The 24,871-nt window shown below is 51.8% G+C and overlaps 2 protein-coding genes across 2 annotated transcripts; both read right to left on the reverse strand.

Annotated features, from left to right (window-relative positions):
- Positions 1-358: 358 nt before the first annotated feature.
- UTS2R (urotensin 2 receptor) lies at positions 359-1,495 on the reverse strand. The gene has a single exon (XM_036268307.1). The coding sequence runs from the start codon at positions 1,493-1,495 to the stop codon at positions 359-361; it is 1,137 nt and encodes a 378-aa protein (XP_036124200.1).
- A 7,149-nt stretch (positions 1,496-8,644) lies between these two features.
- On the reverse strand, positions 8,645-9,700 carry TEX19 (testis expressed 19). The gene has a single exon (XM_036268308.1). It carries the CDS (start codon positions 9,698-9,700, stop codon positions 8,645-8,647), a length of 1,056 nt encoding a protein of 351 aa, XP_036124201.1.
- Positions 9,701-24,871: the final 15,171 nt, after the last annotated feature.

Raw genomic sequence — 24,871 nt, forward strand, 5'->3', positions numbered from 1 at the left:
ACAGGTGCCACAGAGGCCACGCACCAGCCAGGAGGGGGTTCCCGTGCAGGCAGCCGTGTGCCCACCGCGGGTCAGGGTGGTGCTGACCCGGTGCACATCTACGGCTCGTGTGGTGAAGACCACTGGGCATGACTGGGCCTGCGCCTCTGCAGATCCCAGGAGGGGCTGGTGGGGTGGGGAGTGTGCTGGGCTGACGAAGCTGAAATTCTCCCACGGGGAAGGGAGAGCAGGGGACTTCTGGAAGAGAACAGGGAAGAGGGGCTGTCAGCAGGAGTCGTGGGGAGCTGCCAGGAGCTCCAGGGAATGTAGGCCAGCAGCTAGGCCACCCACCCCAGCGCCCACCTGGAGGTCGGGACACTCAGTCGCGGACGCCCCCAGGGGCCGCCCCAGGCAGGCTGATGGGCTCGGAGGCCTGCCGACTGCCCACGGGGCGCGGGGCGCGGGCCGGGCACTGCAGGAAGGCTCGAGTGCCCGCGCGCCCGCTGGTGCCCCTGCCGCAGGGCGAGCCGCGCCGGAAGTCCCGGTAGTTCTTGGTGAGCAGCGTGTAGAGAAAGGGGTTGACACAGCTGTTGCCGTAGGTGAGGCACGTGGTCAGGTAGTTGACGATGCGCGAGCTGCGGGGCGTGAGCGGCCGGGCCCCGCGGTACTGCGCCAGCAGCTGCCACACCCAGAAGGGCAGGAAGCAGGCCCAGAAGAGCAGCACGATGCCCAGGATGAGGTAGAGCACCCTGGGGTTGGGCAGTCTTCGTGTCTGCCGGAAGGAGGCCCGCTGCGACAGCCAGTAGGCCCGGGCCAGGCGCACGTAGAGCAGGCCGATGACCACGCCGGGCCCCACGATGCTGGTGCCGAAGAGCAGCGTCAGGTAGGCGCGGTGGGTGCTCTGGCCCCAGGCCGGCAGGCAGAGGCTCTTGTGGCCCCGCTGGACCAGCCGGATGGCCAGAATCATGGGCAGCGCCAGCAGCAGCGCCAGCAGCCACGTGCCCAGCGCCAGGACTTTGCGGTAGCCCTTGGAGCGCTGCGCAGTGTCCAGCGGCCTCAGCACGGCGGCGTAGCGCTCGCTGCTCATGACGGTCAGGGTGAAGATGCTGGCGTGCATGGTCAGGAAGTCCAAGCTGAAGAGGACTCGGCAGCCCACGTCCCCGAAGTGCCACTCCTTGGTGACGTAGGTGGTCACAATGAAAGGGATGCTAAGCAGGTAGAGCAGATCGGCCAGCGCCAGGTTGACGATGTAGACGTACATGGAGGCTGAGGCGCGCAGGAAGCGGCACATGACCACTAGTGTGTATACATTGCCTGCCACGCCCACCACGCCCATGGCCAAGAGCACCACCCCAATGGCTCCCGTGGCCACCAGGTCCTCCAGGGAGCTGGGCTCCGTGGGGCTGGCCCACGAGCTGTTGAGGGATGCATTGGGGCTGCTAGGCAGCTCGGGCACAGGACTGCCTGTTGCAGCCAGCCCCGGGGACCTGCTGGCGGGCGCCACACGCAGGGCCATCTCTGCCACTCACGCTGGACTTGGAGCTGTGCTGTGCTGTGGAGAGCGCATCCGTGGGCCGGTGACAAGCTTGTCCTGCAGGAGAAGATACCCATTAAAGGGCATATCAGGCACCTCCTCCCATGTGAGGGCAAAGTTCCCCTGGGCAGGGCAAGCCTGCAGAGGGAGGGACCTCACCCTGGGACCCTCTGTTCGGAATTCTGCCACTCTGCCTCCTTCCCCAGCTCACCGGCTGCCCGGTCCTGCCCCAGCAGCTCCCCTGGCCTGGGCCTCAGTGCGAGTCCAGAGCCCTCTGGGGTTGGCCGGACTCTGAGAACCAGAGCACAGCAGGGCAGCTGGGGCCAGGGTCAGCAGTGGATGGAGCCTGGAGTTCTCCCCAGGCCTCCTTGCTCACCTGTGAGCCAGCCGGGGCCTCACTTACCTAGAGTTCTTTCTCCCAGTGTATTTCTCCTAACCGCTTAAAGTATGTTCTGCCCAGATTGCAAATAATATCTGCTGACTTGAAGAGTTCAAATAGGAAAATAATGTCCACGTATCCACATGGAAAAGGAGCCTTGATCCCACCTCACACCGTACACACAAGTGATGCAGCACTGTGGGCCTGCAAAGTGCTATGTCGGTCATCAGTCAGCTTCTGGGCAAAACAGAACAGGACCTTGGGTAGGCAAAGACCCCTCAAAGAAGAACAAAGAACATGTGCGCCCTGGCTGGTTTGGCTCAGCGGTTGGAGCGTTGGCCTGCGGACCAGAGAGTCTCGGGTTCGGTTCCCACTAGGGGCACCTACCAAAAAAAAGAATATGTGCAATAAAAGAAGACCAGCCCGGCTGGTGTGGCTCAGGCTCAGTGGATGGAGTGTCGTCCCATGGACTGAGAGGTCCCATGGACAGGTTTGATTCCTGGTCAGGGCACATGCCCTAGTTGTGGGCTCCATCCCCAGTAGGGGGTGTGCAGGATGCAGCCCATAGATGTTTCTATCTCTCTCTCCCGACAAAAAAATCAATAAAACCATAAAAAAGAGAGAGAAGACCAATTAGTGGACTTCATTAAAAGTACCCACTTCACTGACGGAATAAAAATGTAAGCCAGGAACAGGGAGAAGACATATGTCAGACTAAGAACTGGGAACCGAAATATATGATAAAACTGCAAATCAGTAAAGATTAACAACTCCTTTGGGGGGAAAACAGATTCGGACGGAAACTTCTCGAAAGAGAATATCCCAAAGGCCAAGAAGCACATGAAAAGATGCTCAAAAAAAAAAAAGGGTCAAAGCCACTGGGCACTCTCAGGATGGCCAGGAAGGACAGACACCAAGCGAGGGGGCCTAGGAAGGGACTCATGCCCGGCGGGTGGAAATGTGAGCTGGCACCCTTGGCAGGCTGGCAGCAGGCCTGCCCCGCACCCCGAATTCCACTCAGAAACAGGTGGCCTGCAGAGAGCACAGCAAGGTTCACAGCAGGTTCTCTCCTGACAGCCAGGAGCTGCAGCCGCCAACGTCCATAAATAGGAGGGTGGCTGAACATGGTCTGGAAGAGGCTCCCTAGCAGCCAACAGCCCGGGGGGGAACTCACACAGGAGAAATCAGAAGAGGAAGCCCCGTGATTCCATTCACATGAAGTTAGAAGGCAAAGCAGTGTTGACAGTGGCTACCTGGGGGTGTCAACTGGGAGGGGGCCCTGGAGAGCCCTCTGGGGGAACGGAAATGTGTTGTGCGCTAAGCCCGGTGGTGGGTACACAGGTGTGCGCACCTGTAAAAACTCGTGGAGTTGCACACCCGAGATACAGTCTTACCGAATGGAGATGATCTTCACAAGAAGAAAAAAGGCCTAAGACGCGCGAATACTTACAGGAGGGGAGGCCCCGGCATCGCCCCACCTCTCCCCCACCCAGGGTTCATACCGACTGCGGGCGGCTTCCGTCTGCACGGCCGGTGCTGACAGTAGGGAAGCGCAGGACCGTCCCGCCAGGCGCATCTGCGCCCTCCCTGTACGGGGACGTCGGCAGGCCTGGGGTGCAGAGACGCCGCCCCGGGCTCCTGAGGCGGGATCGCAGCCGGCAGGGGACCCCCCCCCCGCCGCCAGTTCCAGAGCACCCCCCCCCACGGGGCCGCGGAGAAGCCGAGCTGCGCGGGCGAGATCCCAACACCCCGAGAGGCGGCCCCCCATCTCGGGCCGCAGCGGGACAAGCGGCTCCTGGGGACCGCGACCCGGAGCCCCCGGAGCGACGCGAAGCTCCACCGAGCCCGCGACGTGCCCTTGGGGCTCCACAGCCCTCCGTCGCCCCACACCCCTCCCGCACCGGGCGCCCCCCACCGGGCACCCCAGTGACCCCCGCGCTCAACTCGGTCACCGCGGAGCAGGTGGCGCTCTAGGCGCCCCACGTCCCCAAACGCTCCTCCCGGCCGGCACGCAGCGGCTGGGGCTCCCGGGACTCGCGACAGGAGGGAGTCCGCCGCCCGGTCCCGCCTGAACAGCCGAGCTGCGCGCCTGGTCCGGACCGTCGCCGCCACCCGCCTGGCCGCCAGCTGGGACTGTGCCGCGGCCCCGCGCCGCGCCGGATATTAATAACCCGCGGCGGGGGTGCCAGGAGGGGGCCTCGTGGGCGCTGAGGGTACTCTTGTGGGAGGGGCGCAGGATCCAGGGGAGACGGTGTGCGGGCGCTGGAGGAGCGGGAGAAGGGCGGGGGGTTGGGAGCAGACGCTCCGCAGAGGGCCAATGTGGGGGCGCCGGGGTGGGGCCGGGGGGTCGCGCCGGGGCGGCACCGGATCCTGGGCGGGAAAGTGCCCGAAGCTCAGGACAAGGGCCGCAGGTCTCGGCCCCAGCGAGGGTCTCAGTTGCTCTCACCCTGGGTGGGACCCCAGCAGCGTGGTGGGGTGAAGCCGCCTCCAGCCCCGCTGCCTTTCCGCGGGGCGTCTCTGCTTCGTTTTAACTCTTCTCACCCCCACCCCCAATCACGCCCTGGACCTGGGGGAGGAGTGAGAGACCCAGGCCGGGCCTGCGCCCAGTAGCAGGAATAACATTCACAATGTTGTGCAACCCTCGCCGCTATCCATTTCCAAAGCCTTACCCTCACTCCAAAACGGAATTCTGTCCTCATTAAACACCAGCTCCCCCTTCCCCCCCTCCCAGCCCCTGGGGACCACCACCTTCCTTTTTGTCCCTATAACTCTGACCCCTGCAGGGGCCTCGGGGAGGGAAGGAAGCAGGATCTGTCCTGTGGTGACTGGCTCTCAGTATCCTGCCTTGGAGTTTCATCCGTGTATAGCATGTGTCAGAATCGCCTTCCTTTTGAAGGCTGATAATATTGCATTGTATGGATGGGCCAAATTTTCTTTATTCATCTGGCGATGGACACTGGGTTGCTTCCACCTTTTGGCCAGTGTGACTAATGCTGCTGTTTTGTTTCCTAGTTTCCTGTTCCTTTTATGCATGATATGCTGATGACTCCGTTTTCAGGGATCCTGGGACCTCTCCCCACTCCTCAGTGAGAGGCGGGACCCGGAGCCCCATGGCTCTTGGCCTGGGAGTCTCTGTGCCACCCCACCGAAGCTGTCGGACACGTAGACTCACAGACAGGTCTTGCTCTCATCCTCTCCCTCAGCAGGCACATGATTCAGGCCCATCGATCTCATCTGCTGCCTCTGGTCCAAATACCCTGTGACCCAGGAACACAGACCAGGGTCAGCTGCCGAGGTCACGGAGCAGCCCAGCCCGGCCCTCAGGGCCACAGATCAGGACATATGGATGACCAAGGGTCAAGGAGAGCATCCACCAGAAGCAGGAGTGGGGGGGTCAGCTTCCTTCTCTTCTAGGAACAGCCTTGGTCTGTCATCTCCTGGTCATGACGTCCTGCAGAGCCTCGGGCCCCACAGCCTTCACTCCATTGGCTCCAGGAGGGAAGGACAGGTGCCACCCTGCGTGCATGCCCCCACAGATCCTGAAGACGGTGGGAGGGGCTGGGTCATCCTGAGAGGGGCCTGCAGGGGACCAGGACAGGACAAAGGATGAAATGAGGGGAGAGGGAGATAGCTCAAGGCCCAGAAGGTGGCCAGGGGACATTTCCTGGTTCCCTGGCGGGGAGAACCCTCCTCCTTCAGCCTGGACCTGAGAGGACCTGATTGTCCACAGAGTGGAGCACCATGCTCAGTCCAGTTCTGGGGTGTGGGTGGGGCCAGGGCTCTGCTGGGAACTGAGGAATGTCTGGGGCTGCTGCTACCCTGCTAGGTTGTGGAGGCCCAGCCCCTGCGACCTCTTGTGTTCTGTGCAAAAGTAACTCTGCAGGCCTGTGAGTCACTTTATGGACCACTAAATCATAAATCAATCATTAAGGCCCCACTTCCCATTAATGTGACTTTACGGCTTTGCTCTGGACATAATGGATCCATTGTGGTTTGGGGTCATAATTTTTCCGCAAAAACTCAAATCCAATTGTATTATTAAATTCTGTAGAAAGTGAAATTCCACAGACAGAATCTGGCTTCATGAGTTTCTTTCCAGGTGCCCATCCAGCCTGACCACAGACTTGTCAAAGAGGCGAGTCCTGTCACTGCCCACCTCCACCTGCCCCGCCCTCATAATGCCTGAGAAAGGTTAATGGGAGAGAGCAGGACGGGGCAGATGCCGTGCCCCGAAGGAGTCCAGGCCAGCTGGCCCAGCACTGAGCAAAGACTGCCCTTTGGAGGCAGCATTGGGCAGAAACTGCCAACAGGGCTTGGTCATCTGAAGAGGCAGCCTGGGACCCTGCCTGGGCTGGGCTCCTGGCGCTGTCCACAGCTGAAGGCACCTGCCCCGAAGGAGGTCCCAGCCAGCACACACTTGCCTGGTGCCTCCCCAAGGCCCCTCTACAGTCAGTGGCTAACTGTATTTTTCCAGGAGACACTCCCCTTGGCGCCGCTGCTAATGTTATTCCTTGCTTTCAGCTTCAGAAATGAGTTTTCCCAGTCCTGGACCCAACCCCCCCCACCCCATCTGAGACCCAGCTGGAGGAATGGTGATGTCAAACACCTGATTAACACACGCACAGGTCTCCAGCTGGAGGCGGCCCTACTAATTAGTGGAGAGCCTCCAACACCTGAGCAACCCAAGTGCCGCTACCACAAGACTGTGTAGAGGTCACAGTGCCTCACCAATTCAAGCAAGACTTTTCAAGTACCCACAACACTGTCTTCTCTCAGAACCCACCCTTTCAGGCCCCCTGGCCTCCTCCAGGGGTTGAGCATGCTGCCTTCCTGGTCCCAGTGGGGCCACTCAGCCAGTTCAGGACCTGTGAAACCTGACTTCCGAAAAGGCTGAGGCTGTTTGACCTGGAGGGTTGGAGCGAGGAGGTAACAAGGGCAAGACCAGGCTGGGCTTGTTTGGGAGGAGCCAGGGGCACACTTGAGGAGACACTCCAAGGCAGAGTGTTGGTAGAACTCCGAGGCTTTATTGAAATGAAGAGTTCTGATCAGCTGTTGCGTTGCCTTCTCTCCGTGTGACTAGCATTGGAAGCCTTCCTGATTTAGGACCTGAAGTACTCAGTTCTGAAAGATACACGAGGAAGCCTGCCCTCAAAATTCAGTAAAAGGACCCCCCAGGTGCTGTTAATACCTAACGCAGCAGTAAACCCTGGGGAGTGGACCCTGAGACCTGAATCTTCCACCCAAAGGGACCCTTGGAATCACTGGAAGCCGGAGACCACCAACGCAGCACTGTGGAAACCTCCCAGTTGGTCATTTACAAGGAGAAGCTGTTAATGAAGAGCTTCTTCCCTGCCTACAGCACCCTCGTGACCAGACCTCCAGAGCTGCCTTCTCTTCTCCGTGAGTCTGCGAAGCCCAGGGATGCTGACGTGCCTTCCTCTCCGTGTCACGAACATTGTCAGCAATCTTTACATGTGGCTTAGCCTATAGACTTTTTAAATTTTGTGGGGTTTTTTATCCTCACCCAAGGCCATTTTTCCATTTTTTTGTTCAGACAGAGTGGGAGAGAGAGAGAGAGAGAGAAAGAAACATTGACATGAAAGGGACACATCTGAGTGGCTGCCACCTGCACGACCAGCCAGGGCCGGGGACAAACTGCAACCGAGGTACGTGCTCTTAGCGGGAACTGAACCCTGATCTCTCTGGACCGCAGGCAGATACTCTAACCGCTGAGCCAAAACGGCCAGGGCTAGACTTTTTTTTTTTCAAAGAAAGGTTAATGATGTTCAGCATAATTTAATATGAGAATTTTTTATTTATCTTTGATTGCCCCCTTTATTGATATACTATTTAGTAAGAACACACTATCAATTCTGTATTGTACAATTCTTTGGTGTTACAGTAACATAGTCTTTTTTTTCTTTTGGTATGTGCCCCTAGCGAGAACCGAACCCGAGACTCTCTAGTCTGCAGGCTGATGCTCCAACCACTGAGAAAACTGGCCAGGGCTAGGCTTTTCTTTTTAAATGTCAGGGGCACACTTTCATTACTGTTCAAAACATGGCCCTTCTTTGAGTCTGTGTGTATTTGTTGTTTATAAATAACATGATCAACACCTGTGAAACAAACTCCCACCTTGAACCAAAAAACTGACCAGGGCCTCTCCTCTGTCCTGCCTCCCAGGGCTCTAAACTGGTAAAAGGGGCTCAACCCAGACCTGAGACCACAAGGCCAATCAACTAGGACTACCTGAGGAAGACTCCGAGGCTCGATGCAAAACACATAATGCTTTATTCAATGAAAAACAACATACAAAGAAAACAGGTACTAAGAGGTCAAACTGCATAAAATAGCCAACATTTGAAACCCGATCCCCTCTCAGTACAGCCCAGAGCCCTCAGTCGTCTGGACATAGACTCAGGCATGTTCCTGGGAGAGTGTCCCACATGACCTTTCCTGCTGTGGCCAGGGCAGGGCTGATGCACAGATCTGTCTTGTCCCCACTTCACAGGCTGCACAAAAATATCCGAGCAACAGTCACATTGCTAACCATGACCACTGACGTAAGAAATTCTCCCCTTGGGTAAGGACATTTGTGCTGCTTCCCACTGAGAACCCATTTCAGTCCCTAGACCACTCCTCACCCTCCCATCACAGGCCCAAGTCCCCATCCTTTGCCAATAGCTCCCCTGGCTGTGGTGGAAGGGCAGCTGCCAGTGAGCAGCCAGGACAACTGGGTGGTGAGCTGGGCCTCAGTCCCTCATTTCTGGGGCCTTGGGCAGAGGGGCTGGAAACAGGGCAGCTCCCCCAGGGCCCAGGCTCTCCCCAGTTTCCCTGGGCTCACTGCTGCTGGTCACAGTGATGTCGGGCCCCTCTTCATGGTTGGAGAACTCGAATGTCGAGTTGTCCTCCTCTGCCTCATTTTCATCCCAGGGAGAATAAGAGAGAATGCTGAATCCCCTTCGAAGCAAGGCGGTGTCCGCAGGGACCAGCTCCACACCATACCCTGTTGAGGAGGTTTCCAGAATGCTCAGCTCCCACTGGGTCAGGTCCTGCCCCTGGCGTTCACTTTGGACCCTCACCACACATGCATCATCAGGGTCCAGCAGCACCTCCCAGCACTGGCCCGAAGTCCTCAGGACCCAGCGAGCTGTCATGTTCCGGAGGTAGGCGGCATCAGAGACTCCCACCATGGACAGGAGCTGCAAGTCTAGTAACCAGGCCTCGGCCTCAACAGGGTCCATCTCCCGGGTGGTAACCAGCTCCAACAGCATGGGTTCACCAGGGGGCAGAACCTCTTCGAAAAACCTCTGCCATTGAAAATAGGGGCTCGGCCAGTGGTTGCAGGCAGGAACTCCCCCAAATCTCCAGGGAAGGCCCTGGGTCCAGTCAGCATCTTCAGGACCCAGGCTCAAGGGCGCTGCATTTTGAGGGTTCAGCTCAGTGGGCACAAAGTACTGGTCCAAGCTCACCTCTTCAGACTCATCAGAGTCTGACAGCACAGTGTCTGACCCCAAGTCCGAAAACCCACCCTGTTCAGGCTGACCCAGGTCCTGCCACCAGCTGAGCCCCATCTCCAGGGGTGGACCCTCTTCAGGCCCTAGCCAGGGGAACTCCATCAGCTGAGGGTCCCCGTCCTCATCTTCCCAGCCTTCTGACTCCAAGAACTCTTTCAGGCTCAGAAAGGCAAGCTTGAAACAAGCGAAGCAAATCCTTAGCTGGGCCCCATGTTGGAGCTGATACAACCAGGCGGCATAGAGGTGGGACATGCCCTCCCTGCTAGACCTCACACTGACTGGGGGGCACATGGCCACGCTGCCTGCCTTCTGTCCAGTGGACAGCAAGGGTAGAACTTGCTGGGGACTTTAGGGGGTCTGGCCCACAGGTGCCAGAGGGCCAGGGAGCTGCTGGAGAGCAGGGGAGAGGTGTTTCTTGTGGGGGGATTTGGGGGTGGGAGGGACAAACTGGGCCCCAGATCAACAGGGACCTGCAGAAGTTGGGAGGGGTGAACTTCCAGAAATTTCTTCAGCTGATGCAATTGCTCTAGTCTCTGGAGAGCTGCAAAGAGAAAGCAAATGAGGTCAGGCGCCCCCTAGCAGGCAGGGCGTGCAGGTCAGGAAGACCCAGAGCGGCGGGGGGCCGGGGCCGGGGGTCGGCGGTCGGGCAGCTGGCTTCAGACTCGGCCCTTTAGGGGGGAACTTGGCTCCGTGTAGCTGCTCCGGGCCTGTGAGTCACATTCCCCCCTCCCCGACCCCAACACCCCATCAGCCTCACTCGAGGAGCCTGACGGAACCGGACGGAACCAGACAGACCCTGAAAGACCTCCCAGACACCCCTGCCTGAGCTGACTGTCCTGGCCCCAGGTCACGCTAGGCGCCTTATCCCCACCCTCCACCAGTCTGAGCGCCCCAAACCCGTTCCTCAGCCAGAGGGGCGCTCACCCCGCGAGCCTGCCTCCTCTGGGCGTCCCAGGGAAAAGAGGGCAGCCGGCCCGCCCGGGGGAATATAAAGGGCCATTTCCCATGGTGCTCTGGGCGCATCTGCATATCTCCCATGAGCCTCTGCCCACCACGAGGCGACATGCTGAGTCATCCCTTCCCGCCTGAGAAAGCCGCGTGCCCAGGGAGGAGCCGTCTGGGCCTGGCCTGTCCGCGCTGCCTTCGCCGAGGAAGCGGCCTCGTCCTTCTTCCCATCCACGGTTCCTGCCACTGTGCAGGTGAGCCTCGTGCTCCGCGAGGGGCCCCCGGGTCCCCTGAGCGCCCCGGGCCTTGTCCTTCCGCGGCTCGGAGTGGGTCCCTGGTTCCTCCCCGGGAGCAGCTCCCCGTGCGTCGGGAGCTGGTCGATTGCCAGCTACTTACGCCGGATGTGCATGTCCCCTCGCCGGCTTCTTGTTCTTTTAAGGCAGTTTGGGGTTCACAGCAAAACTGAGCAGAAGGCTCAGTTCCCGTGCACAGCCTCCCACCAGCATCGCCTGAGGGGTACATTTGTCACAGTGCGAACCCACTTTGATGTGGTTTCCCTCTTGTTTGAGAGGGTGCTCTGCCAGCTCGTGAGTGTTTTCAGAGGGAATTGTTCCTTGTGTGGCTGTACATTTAATGTTTTCCGGGGAAGGGTGCGTTGGGGAATCTCCCTGGGCCGCCATCTTGATCCGCCATCTTTGGTCTGCCATCTTGATCCGCCATCTTTGGTCCGCCATCTTTGGTCTGCCATCTTGATCCGCCATCTTTAGTCCGCCATCTTGATCCGCCATCTTTGGTCTGCCATCTTGATCCGCCGTCTTTGGTCCGCCATCTTTGGTCCGCCATCTTGATCCGCCATCTTGGGCCGGAAGCACCGCCCTTCCCCTTCCTGTAGGCCATAGTCCTACCGGTTAGAGCTCATCCTACGACCTCACTTTCATTGTTTCCTAAAATCCTATTCCTCGTACAGTGAGTCACACTGGGCTTCAACAAATGAACGTTGGAGGGACACAGTTGGGTCCATAGCACTTACACAAAATGCAACTTAAATGGGCATTGCGTTTGTTAGTGATATAGGAACGTGAGTAGATAGCTTTTGTAGTGATTGGCTTAATTGGTCAGGAAATTCAATCCTTTCCGACCTGGGACGGATGCATCTCCCTGGCCAGCCACCGGGCTCTTGGTGGGCCTGGACTGGGGCTGCCGGCGGGAAGGAGGGAGGCACAGCCTGCTCTGTGGTTGGGTGCGCAGAGGTCCTTGGGTCAGAGGTTCCTGCATATTTTCTGGACACTGATATCTTCTGGGGAATTTGAAGAGCCAGTGCTCACATTGCAGCATGTGGCAGGTACACCCGAGGTGACCCTGCCAGGTCACAGGTTTCCCAAGGTTGTGGGGTGGAGCCTGAGGCTTCCTTCCAACCAAGAACCGTGGCGAAGGTGGCGATGCCACTGCCTTGATGAGGTCGTGTAACGGGTGTCCCTCCAGCAGCAGCATCACCACACATTACCTAAGACTCCGTGCCAGCTCTTGCCCTTCCCCGCTGGCCTTGAAGAGCGAATCAGCCTGAGCTGTGGCTGGGAACTGTGGGCGACTTCTGGGACCTAAACGTGCGTCCAGCTGGCAGCCAGTGAAGCGGGGCCATCAGTCGACAGCCAGAAGGAAGCGAATTCTGCCAACTGAGAGCACAGCCACCGACGCCTTGGCTGCAGCCATGTGAAACCCTGAGTAGAGGGTCCAGCCAAGGCACGTCCCAACTCCTAACCCATAGAAATCGCAAGAAAACAATGTGTATTGTTTTAAGCCGCTACCTTTGGTATTTCGTTACTTATCAGCAGAAAGCTAGCATTCGTCCCATGCCAGTTGTATCGGAATTCTCACTCAGAATCCAGGCATTAAACTCCACAGATTTTCCAACGTGCTCTACAATTTGAGAACCAGTAGAGATTAGAATTATTTTTTAAAAACTATTTTTAAATATGTTTATTTTTACTTTTTAGAAAGAGAGGAGGGGAAAGAGAGAGAGAACTGGGGATCAATCCTGAAACCCAGGCATGTGCCCTGACCAGGAATCAAACCAGGACCTCTCAGTCCATAGGGTGATGCTGCATCCTCTGAGCCACATTGGCAGGGCAATAAAAACATATTATTATTATTATTATTATTATTATTATTATTTTGGTACATGCCCCTAGCAGGAACTGAACCTGGGGCTCTCTAGTCCACAGGCTGATGCTCCAACTGCTGAGCCAAACCGGCCAGGGCTAAAAACATATTTTTAAAAAAATATGTTTTAATATTTTAAAAATATTTTAAAAATATGTTTTTATGTGGTCCTAAATATATACATATTTATATATATAGACTTGCCCGGTTTTGGCTCAGCGGTTGGAGCATCAGCCCGCAGACTAATGAGTCATGGGTTCGATTTTGCGTTTTGTCCTCTGCCTCGTTGAGGTTGTGTGGGAGGCAACCAGTCAATGTGTCTCTCTCGCATCCATGTTTCTCTCTCTCTCCCTCTCTCTGTCTCCTTCCTGCTCTGACTGGAGAAAAATAGAAAAAGATCCTCAGGTGGTGATTTAAAAAAAAAAAGTTGTGGAAACTGGAGAAAACCAGACACATCAACAGTTGACTGAATCAAACCCATAAATCTTTAAGTGGTGAAAACAAAATTAAGGAAATAGGGGGCTTCCAGGCACACCCCATGTGGCCTGGGGACCCCAGGGGCACTGGGGAAGCAGCTCAGGCCAGCAGCATCATTTCCTGGCTGTGAGCTAGGAGGTGAACTCACATTTGCCCACAGTGCCCCCTGGTGGTCATTCTGTAAGAAAGATAATCTTTTCTACCAAATAGGTGTGACTAAAACTACTCCATTTCAAAGTAAGTCACCATTTTGTGTGATTTTCAATCCCACTACTCTGAAATACCTCAAATACCAACCTCTCCCCAACTGCACCTCTACTTGAATTAGTCGTGCCAGACTGAAACCACGCTTCAAACCATCGGAGTCAGGTGCAGTAGTGTCAGGGATGAAAACAGCTGATCTCCCGCTCAGCATGCACTTTCCAGATTCTTTTGTTTGGTTGCGCACCCTCTGCAGAAGTAAAATCTGCCTTGCCGAGCCATTTTCGAGTTTCTGTTTTGTTCCCATGATACTGCCAGAGAGCATTTCCAACAATTTGGGGGCTCATCTGAGATATTAATGTCACCCAGAGGGATCATAAGAACCCCCTCCTTGGAGGAGATGTGTCCCACTATCTCATTATGGTGGCCTCAGAGAGGGGGAACTCTGAATCCCTTAGGCTGATTTCGGACTTGGGAAGGGCCCAGGCAAGTACCGCAGTGATCAGGTAACTCCGTGCACAGACAGGGTAAGAAATGCCACAAGAAGTGACGAACTATTTCCTTGGTGGTCAGGTCATCCTGGAGGTTATGCGTATATGGATGAGGCATATCCTGGACATGAAGTGAGTGTGGAGTCCTGTTCCGCGGTTCTGCTAATATCCTCTGGTGATTTCATGTGGCATAAGGCAGTCCTGGACCTTGTCAGGGCTTTATACCAACCTGCTGGTAGCTAAGAAGAACCTCTTATTGGATATTTTCCCCTCAAGGGACATGGCCGGAGATGGACAAGAGACTCCAGAGAATGCAAGAAACCTCGAAGAAAAGAAGGGTGGCTGAGCCTCTAGTTGAAAACACACAACCAGAAAATAGGGATGGGTAATAAAAATTCTTCTTTAGACAAGAAGGCTCTAAGGAACAACAGACTAATAAGAAGATTCCCCCAGACAGTATTCCAGGGCTCGAGCTCTGTCATTGGGGAGATAATCCTGGGACAAAGGGAAAAAAGAAACAGATGATAAAGTATTGCTGTTTCATCTGGACAGAAGAGCCTATACTAAAACCCTCAGTATTCTGTCCTAAGTTCGTCCCCCGTGATGATTGGATTTGCCAGTTATAATAGATGTTAATGACAAGAGTCCAGTTGCCCAAGAAGAAATAGATTTTGCTTTTTGTTGGAGAAAGGGACCAGTAGACCTGTTCCCTTTAAAGGCAGAAATGAGCAAAGATAAGGAAAAATAAAATAATAAGTGGGACCCTCTCAGCTGTATACCTCCTCCTTATAAAACAGGAAACCTACAACCTGGTCTGCCTCAGGAAGTCAGAGAAGGAGAAGGGAAAGTAAGACTAAAAGAGAGGAAGTCTGAGTTGGCTGCAGTGGCCTCAGCACCCGCCCCATCACTATGTCCCTCCTTTCCCCGGCTGAATAAAGAACAGTGTATAACAGGACATTCAGCGTTTACTCTTCCTCTGTGAAAGAGAGAAACCTCTGGCCCTCTACCCCCCTGGGGAAGTTCCCCTAGGAGGGGGAGGAATTGCATTTGTGAATGCCCCTCTTACTAGTTCTGAGGTCTGAAATTTGAAGAATGAACTGAAACCCCTACTAGAGGATCCCCATGGGGCTGCAGACCAACTAGATCGGTTTCTAGGCCCCCAAATTTTCACATGGCCGAACTGTCTATTTTGAGCATTCTATTTTCTGGGGAGGAAGAGCATGATTCGGAGAGCAGTGGTGGCTGCCTGGGAACGAGAACATCTGGCCAGCCCTAAAGTCCAGCCTGCAGATGTGAAATTCCGTAATCGAGAACCCCAGTAGAATAACTACAATGAAGCCCATAGGGGCCATTTGAGAGATGTCCAGGACCTGATTATAAAAAGGATTAGAGAGTAGTTCCCTGATCCCAAAATATTGCTAAGGCCTTTGACATACAACAGGGGGAAAAGATGAAGGGCCAGCTGAATTTCTGAATAGGTTAAAAGACCAAATGAGGAAGTGTTATGGATTGAATTTAGATTGCCTTCTCAGCCAGGGTATGCTAAAACTAGTTTGTCACTAATAGTTGGCTGGATAGTTCTAAGAAATTAGATAGCTGGAAAGATAGAAATTTAGAAGATTTATTGAGAGGAGCCCAGAAGGTGTATAGAGGAGCCCAGAAGGTGTATGTATGGAGGGATGAGGAAAACCAGAAACTGATGGCTAAAATCATGCTTACCATATAGAACAGGTGACCTAAGGAAGGGCCGGCTTGAAGAACCAGAAACAAAGGCCACCTCAAAGGGAGTACTCTAAAAGTTGGAGGATCCAAGGGCCACCAAAAGAAAGAGGGAAAAACAAGTGCTACAGGTGTCAAAAGGAAGGGCATTTAAAGAGGGAATGTCCTGAGCTGAAAAGAGGAGAAAGTAATACCTTTCATGACTTTCCATGAGGAATAGGGGGTTCAGGGGCTCTTATATTGAGGGGTCCTACCAAGAGCCCTTGATAAATTTAGAGGTAGGATCCAAAAGGGAGGAAATTACATTCCTGATCCACTCCGGGGCAGCCCGTTCCTCTGTAACGTATCACCCTACTCATTTACAACTGTCCAATGAGCACTTGTTAGTTTCAGGGGTATTAGGGGAAGGTTTCCATGTTCCCATCTTCAAAGAAACTCAAGTCAAGTATAAGGTCAGGCAGAGTCAGGTAGAATTCCTCTTCATACCTGAGGCTGGAACAAACCTATTAGGTAGAGATCTGATGACCGAACTAGGAATAGGGTGAGCTATCATTCAGAAGAAAATTCAGGTCTCGGCCCTGGCCAGTTTGGCTCAGCGGTTAAAGCGTCGGCCTGCGGTCCGGAGAGACCCGGGTTCGGTTCCCGCTAAGGGCACGTACTTCGGTTGCAGTTTGTCCCCGGCCCTGGTTGGTCGTGCGGGTGGCAGCCACTCGATGTGTCCCTTTCACATCGATGTTTCTCTCACTCTCTCCCTTCCTCTCTCTCCCTCCCACTCTATCTGTACAAAAAATGGAAAAATATCCTCGGGTGAGGATAAGAAAAAAAAATAAAAAAAAAAAAAAAATAAAAAATAAAATAAAAAAAGAAAAAGAAAATTCAGGTCTCACTTAACCTCCTATCTGCCAACGAGGAAGAGAAAATTCTCTCTCAGGTCTGGACCAAATATGGGAACCATATGGGGGATTGGATATTCCCCCAATTCATATTAAGCTTAAAAACAAAGAGAAAGAGTAAGAAGTAGGCAATACCCGATACCCATAGAAGAGAGGTTAGGATTACAACCTATCACAGAAGGCCTACTTTGGGGTGGCCTCCTTGAACCCTGCATGTCCCCATTCAATACCCCAATACTGCCAGTAAGAAAACCTGATGGATCCTATAGACTGGTCCAAGATATAAGGACAGTGAACCAAATTGTCCAGAGTAGGCACCCCCGTAGTCCCTAACCCTTATACTCTCACAAAACACCTCATGATCATTTATGGTTTAGTGTCATAGACCTAAAAGATGCCTTTTGGGCTTGCCCTCTAGAATGGGAAGATCCACAAACTAGGAGGAAACAGCAATATTGCTGGATGGTCCTCCCCCAAGGGTTTACTGAGTCACCTAACCTATTCGGGCAGGTCCTCGAATAAGTACTAGAAAAATTTGAGACCCTCCCTTCAATTGGACTCCTTTGATATGTGGATGATTTATTACTTTCAGGAAATAGCAAGGAGGAGGTCACCAGGTCACCATAGATTTACTTAATTTTTCAGGTCAACAAGGTCTAGGGGTCTCCAAGACTAAATCACAGTTTGTTGAAAAAGAGATCAAGTAAAAAGAGATCAAATTCTTAGGACATTTGATAAATGAGGGGAAGCAAAGATTAGGCACAGAACAAATCTCAGGAATAACCAGTATGCCCCTTCCAAGCACGAAAAAGGAATTTAGGAAGTTCTTAGGATTCACTGGATACTGGAGGTTGTTGATAGCCTTTGGAAGCCTGAGGAGACACAGTCAGCAGATATCAAGCCCTATCACTGCCCCAGTGCTGGCATTAATCCCCAGAAAAACCATTCCACTGTATGTTAATGTGGATAAGGGAACTGCCCCGGGAGTTTTGACCCAGTCACTAGGGGTTGGCCTGAATGTATTCAGTCAGTTGCAGCAACACCCACTTTAACTGAAGAGAGTAGAAAACTGATGTTCAGAGAGGCATTGATGGTCAGCACTCCACATCAAGTCAGGCAATCCTTTGTCAGAAAGGAGGGAGGTGGCTGGCTGATTCCATGATACTGAAGCATGAAGCCTTCCTATTAGAAAGAGATGATCTAGTCCTCACTACTGACAGCTGTTTGAACCCAGCTGAATTTTTAACCAGGGGTCCTATAGAGCACCATTGCATGGATTTCATAGATTACCAGACTACAGTTAAACCTGATCTCAAGAAGATCCCTTTCTTAACAGGGTTTAGACTCTTTGTCCAAGGCTCCTCCCAAGTACTTGAATGGAAGAGACACAATGGGTACTCTATTGTAGATGGGGAACAGTCCACAGTTATTGAATCAGGAAGATTACCCAATAGTTGGTCTGCCCAGACCTGTGAATTATTTGTCCTCAAGCCTTAAAGTCTTGAAGGGGAAAGAAGGGACCATCTACACAGACTCTAAATATGCCTTTGGGGTAGTATATACTTCTGGGAAAATCTGGACTGAACGTGGCCTTGTTAATAGCAGGGGTTGGGATCTAGTACATGAAAGAACTAATTACCTAGGTACTAGAGAGCTTCATGTTACCTGAAGAAATAGCTGTGGCACATATACCTGGACACCAAAAGGGTTACTCTGTGGAAGCCCAGGGAAACAGACTGGCAGATAAGGCTGCTAAGGAAGTAGCCCTCAAGTCAGAAACCCCGATTTTTCATCTTACCTTTGTCCTTCCTCCTCTCATTACCCCAGTTTTTAACCCCCGGAGTGTTATAGACCAACGAGACAGACCAGACTCAGACTCCGAACTGGGTTGAAATTAAGAGAGTTTTATTAGCTGTGTGGCGACTGTCCATCCTATGCAGAGGAGAGAGCAGCCCCAAGCTCACGGGGTGGGTTGCTTATATAGTTGTCTTAGCCCCTGTTAAGGAATTTGGGTTAAGGGTATGCGAGTAAGCAAGCACTACAGAAGCAAATATTTGCAGTTAGCTGTTATGCCTGAGGGAACAATCAGTTTCTGTGTGCACAAAGCAATGGTTATCTATACAATGCAGTGGTTATCTATTAGCAGATAGTTCTTGCCATTCCCTTAAAATCCAGGGGGCAAGGTCATGTGTTTGTCCTTTACAGGAGGAGGAACAATTGGCCAAGGTAGGAGCCTCCAAAATGTCTGAAGGAAAGTGGCTCTGACCTGACGGAAGAGAGATGCTCTCAAGACCTATTGTGAGGGAACTGTTAACCCTGTTACACAGAGGAAGCCATTGGGGTGCACAAGCCCTGTGTACTGTCTTAAGAGTGTAGGTATATATACCACAGCTAAGCAAGTGAGTGAAGGTTGTACTACCTGTAAGAGAGTGAATGAGCCAGCACTGAGAAAGCCCTCAGGGGAAGGAACCCAGGTCTGAGGCCATTCCAGAGTATCCGGGTTGACTACACTGAAATGCCAAAAATAGGTCACCTCAGACAGACACCTCTTAGTGATAGTAGATCATTTAACTAATGGGGTTGAAGCTATTCTGTTGCCAGGTGCTACAGCCAGTAATGTAACCAAGGTGCTATTAGAGGCCATAATTCCCTGGTTCGGATTAGTTGAAGACGTGAATTCAGACATCGAAGTCATTTTACTGCTACTATTGTTAGAGAGCTTATGAAAAGTTTGGGAATATCATACACCTTGGCACCCTCCTTCTTTGGATAAGGTAGAAAGGATGACTCAAACATGAAAAGACAAATAACTAAGTTAATATTAAAAACCAAACTTCCGCCCTGGCCAGTTTGGCTCAGCGGTTGGAGTGTTGGCCCGCAGTCCAGAGAGACCCAGGTTCTGTTCCTGCTAAGGGCATGTACCTCAGTTGCAGTTTGTCCCCAGCCATGGTTGGTCGTATGGCAGTCGCTTGATGTGTCCCTTTCACGTCAGTGTTTCTCTCTCTCCCCCTCCCACTCTATCTGAACAAAAAATGGAAAAATGTCCTCAGGTGAGGATAAAAAACGAATAAATAAATAAATAAAATAAAAACAAAACTTCCCTGGACATAGTGCCTCCCGATCACTTTTCTCAGAATTGGGACTGCCCCCTACCCCCGAAAGGATATTGTGTTGTCCCCATATGAGATGCTCTATGCATTAATATTTAGGTAGAACTGCTGACCTACCAACCGTGAAGACTAAGGACCAATTTCTTAGAAACTATGTACTTGGCCTCTCCTCTACTCTGCTTTCTCAGGTTACAAGGCCTGTTGGCTCAGACCCCACCTCTTGAGTTCCCAGCACGTCCTCTTCAACCTGGTGACCACATTCTGCTAAAGACACAGAAGGAAGACAAGCCCGGCTTACCAGGCACTGCTCATGACAGACAGGGGAGAAAGGTTGGACTCCTCACACTTGAGTCAGGGAGCTCCATCCCCTGACCCAGAGGAACAGGGGGCTGTGATCCCCGGCCCTGACCAGGCTCAACCCTCAGTCCTGAGTAACAATCATAGTAAAGTCACTGTAGTAGAGGTAAAGGATTTACACCAAACCCTAGAAATTGAGACTGGCTGTGGGGAAACAAATGCCTGGCTGGAGTGGATTACGTATTCTGTCCACACTTTGAATAAGAGCGACTGTTACGCTTGTACGGCAGGTAGGCCGGAGGCTCAAGTGGTACCATTCCCACTCGGATGGACCTCAGACACTGAGAGCATAGATATTCCTCTCTTAGGACAGTATGGTCTGGGGCAATGAATCTTGCAGGACCTTGTTGCTGTTATTCCCAGTATGAAGGGTCCTAGACATAAGCCTCCAAAGACTGGCAGATCCCATGATGCTAATTACACCCCCTGCCTCTCCAGGTGGGGGGAGCAGTGAGCATTCTTGGGCAATGTATTGGGGTGCAGTGAAAGCCAGTTCTTTGAGGAAATAAGCAATCAGTCAGCATGGACTGTAGCCTGAGCAGATGCCTGGTGGTATTGTGGAGGACCGCTGCTTGCAGCCCTGCCGGACACTGAAGTGGAAGTTGCACTTCAGTTCAGTTGGCTGTCCCTTTCACTCTGGCATTTTGAAACCTGACACCTCTCTGACACAGAGCCAGGAGGGACTTCCTTGCCCCAGGTGGGTCATTTGATCTGCATATATGAATTGATTCCATTGGGGTTCCCAGAGGTGTTCTTAATGAGTTCAGGGCTTGAAACCAAATAGCAGCAGGGTTCGAGTCAGTGTTATTCTGGTGGTCCACCATCAATAAAAATGTAGATTGGATAAACTACATTTACTACAATCAACAGAGATTTGTTAACTACACCAAAGATGCTGTCAAGGGAATAGCAGTACAGCTAGGTGCCACCAGCCGGATGGCCCGGGAGAACTGATTAGCATTAGATATGATTCCAGCAGAGAAAGGAGGGATGTGGGTCATGATAGGAGCCCAGTGCTGTGCTGTCATTCCTAACAACACAACCCCTGTTGGCACTATAATTAGAGCCTTACAGGGTCTAACCACTTTAGCTAACGAGTTTGCAGAAAACTCAAGGATAGGCAATCCCTTCTCTAATCTAATGGAACAGTGGTTTGGAAAATGGAAAGGAATAATGACCTCAGTCCTAACCTCTCACTGTACTGGGAGTATTGACCCTAGTAGGGTGTTGCATAATGCCTTGTGTTAGGGGTCTAGCACAGAGACTAATGGAGGCAGCCCTTACGACAGTCTCCAGGAACCTACGAGAGCAACCTCCTACTACAGGAAACATCAGAGCATGAAAGTCACCGTATGTTAGCTGAGTTTGAAGAAAAGAGTAAGAGTGTGTCATAAAAGGGGAAAACTGTAAGAAAAAAATAAATCTTTCTACCAAATAGGCGTGACTGAAACTACTCTGTTTCAATGTAAGTCACCATTTTGTGAGATTTTCAATCCCACTACTCTGAAATACCTCAAATACCAACCTCTCCCCAACCCCGCTGCTCCACTTGCATGAGTCAATGGTGCCAGACTGAACCCGTGCTCCCACCAGTGGGAATCAGGTGCAGTAACGTCAGGGGTGAAAACAGTGGACCTCCGCTCAGTGCGCGCTTTCCAATTCTTTCGTTTGGTCTCCCACCCTGTGCAGACGTAAAGTCTGCCTTGCTGAGCCATTTTTGAGTTTCTGTTTTATTCCCACGACACTGCCAGAGAGCATTTCCAACAATTCCAGGCAGCTGGCCCTGGGTGCTGCCAAGACCCAAACCCTGACCCAGCAGAGGAGCCCCAACAGCTGCCCAATATCACTGGCTGGGGAAGAGCCAGGACTCGAGAACTCCCAGTTCTGCCACCTGCTCTGGCCTCTTGTTTCCTGATCTGCGAAGCCAGGTCATTGGAGGTGGGATGTTGGGCTCCTGAGTCCTCTTTGGGCAAAGACCCTGGCTGGTGGGCTGAGGCTGAGACAAGGGCCTTTCGGAGCCCCCCTGAAAGCTCCCTTCCTCCCCCTAATACATCTCTGTGAGCAGCCAGGCCCTGGAGACTGGCCATGAGTGTGTGAGCATGCAAGGGTGTGTGGTGTGGGTGGGTATGCCCTGTGAGTGTGTGTGTCATTTGAATGTGCACGTGTGTACCAGCTGGTGGGCTTGTCCCTCAGAACCCCCAGAGCAGGTGCCTTGGTTTCCGGCAGCCTGGGTCTGGTGATTTGAAGTAACAGGAAGACTTGAATAATAACCATAGGCCTTGGGGTACAGAAGGCCTGACCAAAGGCAGGGACCACAAAGTTAGAGGACTGAGAACCACAGGTCAGAGGTCACCTTTGGAGATTGCATGCCACTGGACAGTCATAGTTTCTGCTTAACACTGTTTTCCATGGCTTATAAAATGAACTTGAACTGTGCAAACAAAACCAATTGATGGTGATGTTCTCACTCTGACTGCATCTCTGTGTCCATGATCCAGGCTGGGCTAGGCCACAAAGAAGCATTGAGAATGGCCAAGGAGGGAAAGCCGAGGTGTGGCAGAAGCCCTGTGAGTGGGGTCCAGGTGTGTTGGATGCCCTGTCACTGTGCTGGGCTCCATGTGGGTCGGGGCCCAAGGCCACCCAGCTGGGACTGACTTGAGGCCCTGACCACTGTGCTGTCATTGGTGAAAGGGTTAGGAACATTTCAAAGGGTAAAGGAAAAGTTTGCAAAAGGTGGAAACTGAAATATGTATTGCTTGCATGACCTTTGCTCAGCCTTCTATTAAGTATGGATTATCCACAAGATAACAAATTGCCCAGCAGATGCAGGACAAGATACAAGAACAGCCCAACTGCAAAGTGGACAATGGGCTATGCAGAGTATGTCAGCAGGAACTGCCGGAAACTAGAAGCAGAGTATATAACCTATACAACAACTGTTATTCAAGGCTGACTCCTTTTTTGGATTCAGCCTGCCTGCTCCCAGGCGCATGCAATAAAATTGTTTTGCTCTACATTGGCCTTTTGGATGTGAACTCCTCCCGCTTTTTATTTTTATTTCATGTTTTAGAGAGAGAGGAAGGGAGAGAGAGAGAGAAACTATGATGAGACAGAATATCGATTGACCACCTCCTGCACACCCCCCACTGGGGATTAGGCCCACAACCTGGGCATGTGCTCTGACAGGGAATCGAACCAGCAGCCTCTTGGTGCATGGGTCGACGCTCAACCACTGCTGGCTTAGACCTTTTTTTATTTGTTTGTTTTGTTTTTATTTTTTTATTTTATTTTATGTTACAGATGTTTCTCCCTTTTTACCCCGTTGACACCCTCCTCCCCATCCCCCCAACCCCATCCCCGGCTTTGTTGTCCATGTCCATTGGTTATGCGTACATGCATATAAGTTCTGTGGTATATCTCTTCCCTCCCCCCACCACCCCCTCTTCTGAGGGTTGTCAAACTATACCCTACTTCCACGTCTCTGAGTCTGCCCTATTCCTCAGACTGTTATGTTCATTATATTTCACAAATAAGTGAGATCATGTGGTATTTGTCTTTTTCTGCTTGGCTTGTTTCGCTTAGGATAATACTTTCCAGGTCCTTTCACGTAGTCTCAAAGGATAAGAGATCTGTCTTACAGCTGCATAGTACTCAATTGTGTATATGTACCACTGCTTTTTTATCCATTCACCTACTGATGGACACTTGGGCTGTTTCCAGATCTTAGCTATTGTAAATGGTGCTGCTATGAACATGGAGGTTGTTTCAGGCTTCTTAGGGTATAGTCCTAGAAGTGGGATCACTGGGTCAAATGGCAATTCAATTTTTTTGAGGTAACACCATAGTGTTTTCCATAGTGGCTGCACCAGTCTGCATTCCCACCTGCAGTGTACTAGAGTCCCCTTTTCTCCACACCCTCACCAACACTTGTTTGATGATTTGTTGATGGCAGTCATTCTGACAGGTGTGAGATGATACCTCATTGTTGTTTTAATTTGCATCTCTCTGATGATTAGTGATGTTGAGCATTTCTTCATATGTCTCTTGTCCATTTGTATATTCTGTTTGGAGAGGTGTCTGTTCAGCTCCTCTGCCCATTTTTTAATTGGGTTCTTTGTCTTCCTTTTGTTGAGTTGTATGAGTATATATTTTGGAAATTAACCCTTAATCTGATGTATCATTGGCAATGATGCTCTCCCATACAGTGGGTTGCTTTTCCATTTTGATGGTTGTTTCTTTTGCTGTGAAGAAGCTTTTTAGTTTGATGTAGTCCTGTGTGTTCATTTTTCCTTTGTTTCTGCTGCCGTAGGTGATTACAACAGTCCTTTTAACATTTCTTGCAGTGCTGGTTTGGTGCTAATGTATTCCCTTAGCCTTTTTTTGTTTGTTTGGGAATCCCTTTATTTGACCTGTTTTACATGATAGCCTTGCTGGGTACAGTAGTCTTGGATTCAGATCCTTGTTTTTCATGACCTTGATTACTTCGTGCCATTCCATTCTGTTCTGTAGTATTTCTGTTGAGAAGTCAGCTGAGAGCCTTATGGGGGTTCCTTTGTAGGTAACCTGTTGCTTATCTCTTGCTGCCTTTAGGATTCTCTCTTTGTCTTTAATTTTTAGCATTTTAATTACTATGTGTCTTGGTGTAGGCCTGTTTGGGTTCTTCTTACTTGGGGCTCTCTGTGCTTCTTGAACTTGAATGCCTTCTTCCTTCACCAATTTAGGGAAATTTTCTGTCACTATTTCTTCAAAAATATTTTGGGACTCCTATGATGCAAATATTATACGTTTCCAGTTGTCTCACAGTTCTCTTAAGCCGTCTTCCTGTTTTTTAATTGTTTTTTCCTTTTGGTTTTCTGATTGGTTGATTTTTTTCTACCCTGTCTTCTAATTCACTGATCCAGTCCTCAGCTTCCTCTACTCTGCTGTTTAGACCTTCCAGTGTGTTCTTTATTTCTGATATGTCATTCTTCATCTCTTATTGGTTTTTAATTTCCAGTTGTTGATTTTCAGCATTACTATGTCTTTACTCATGGTGTTGATGTCCTTACTCATGCTGTTGAGCTTCCTCAAGATCATGGCTCTGGCCTTGGCCGGTTTGGCTCAGCAGTT

Source organism: Molossus molossus, unplaced genomic scaffold (genome assembly GCF_014108415.1).
Source record: "Molossus molossus isolate mMolMol1 unplaced genomic scaffold, mMolMol1.p scaffold_m16_p_19, whole genome shotgun sequence".
Taxonomy (NCBI): Eukaryota; Metazoa; Chordata; class Mammalia; order Chiroptera; family Molossidae; genus Molossus; species Molossus molossus.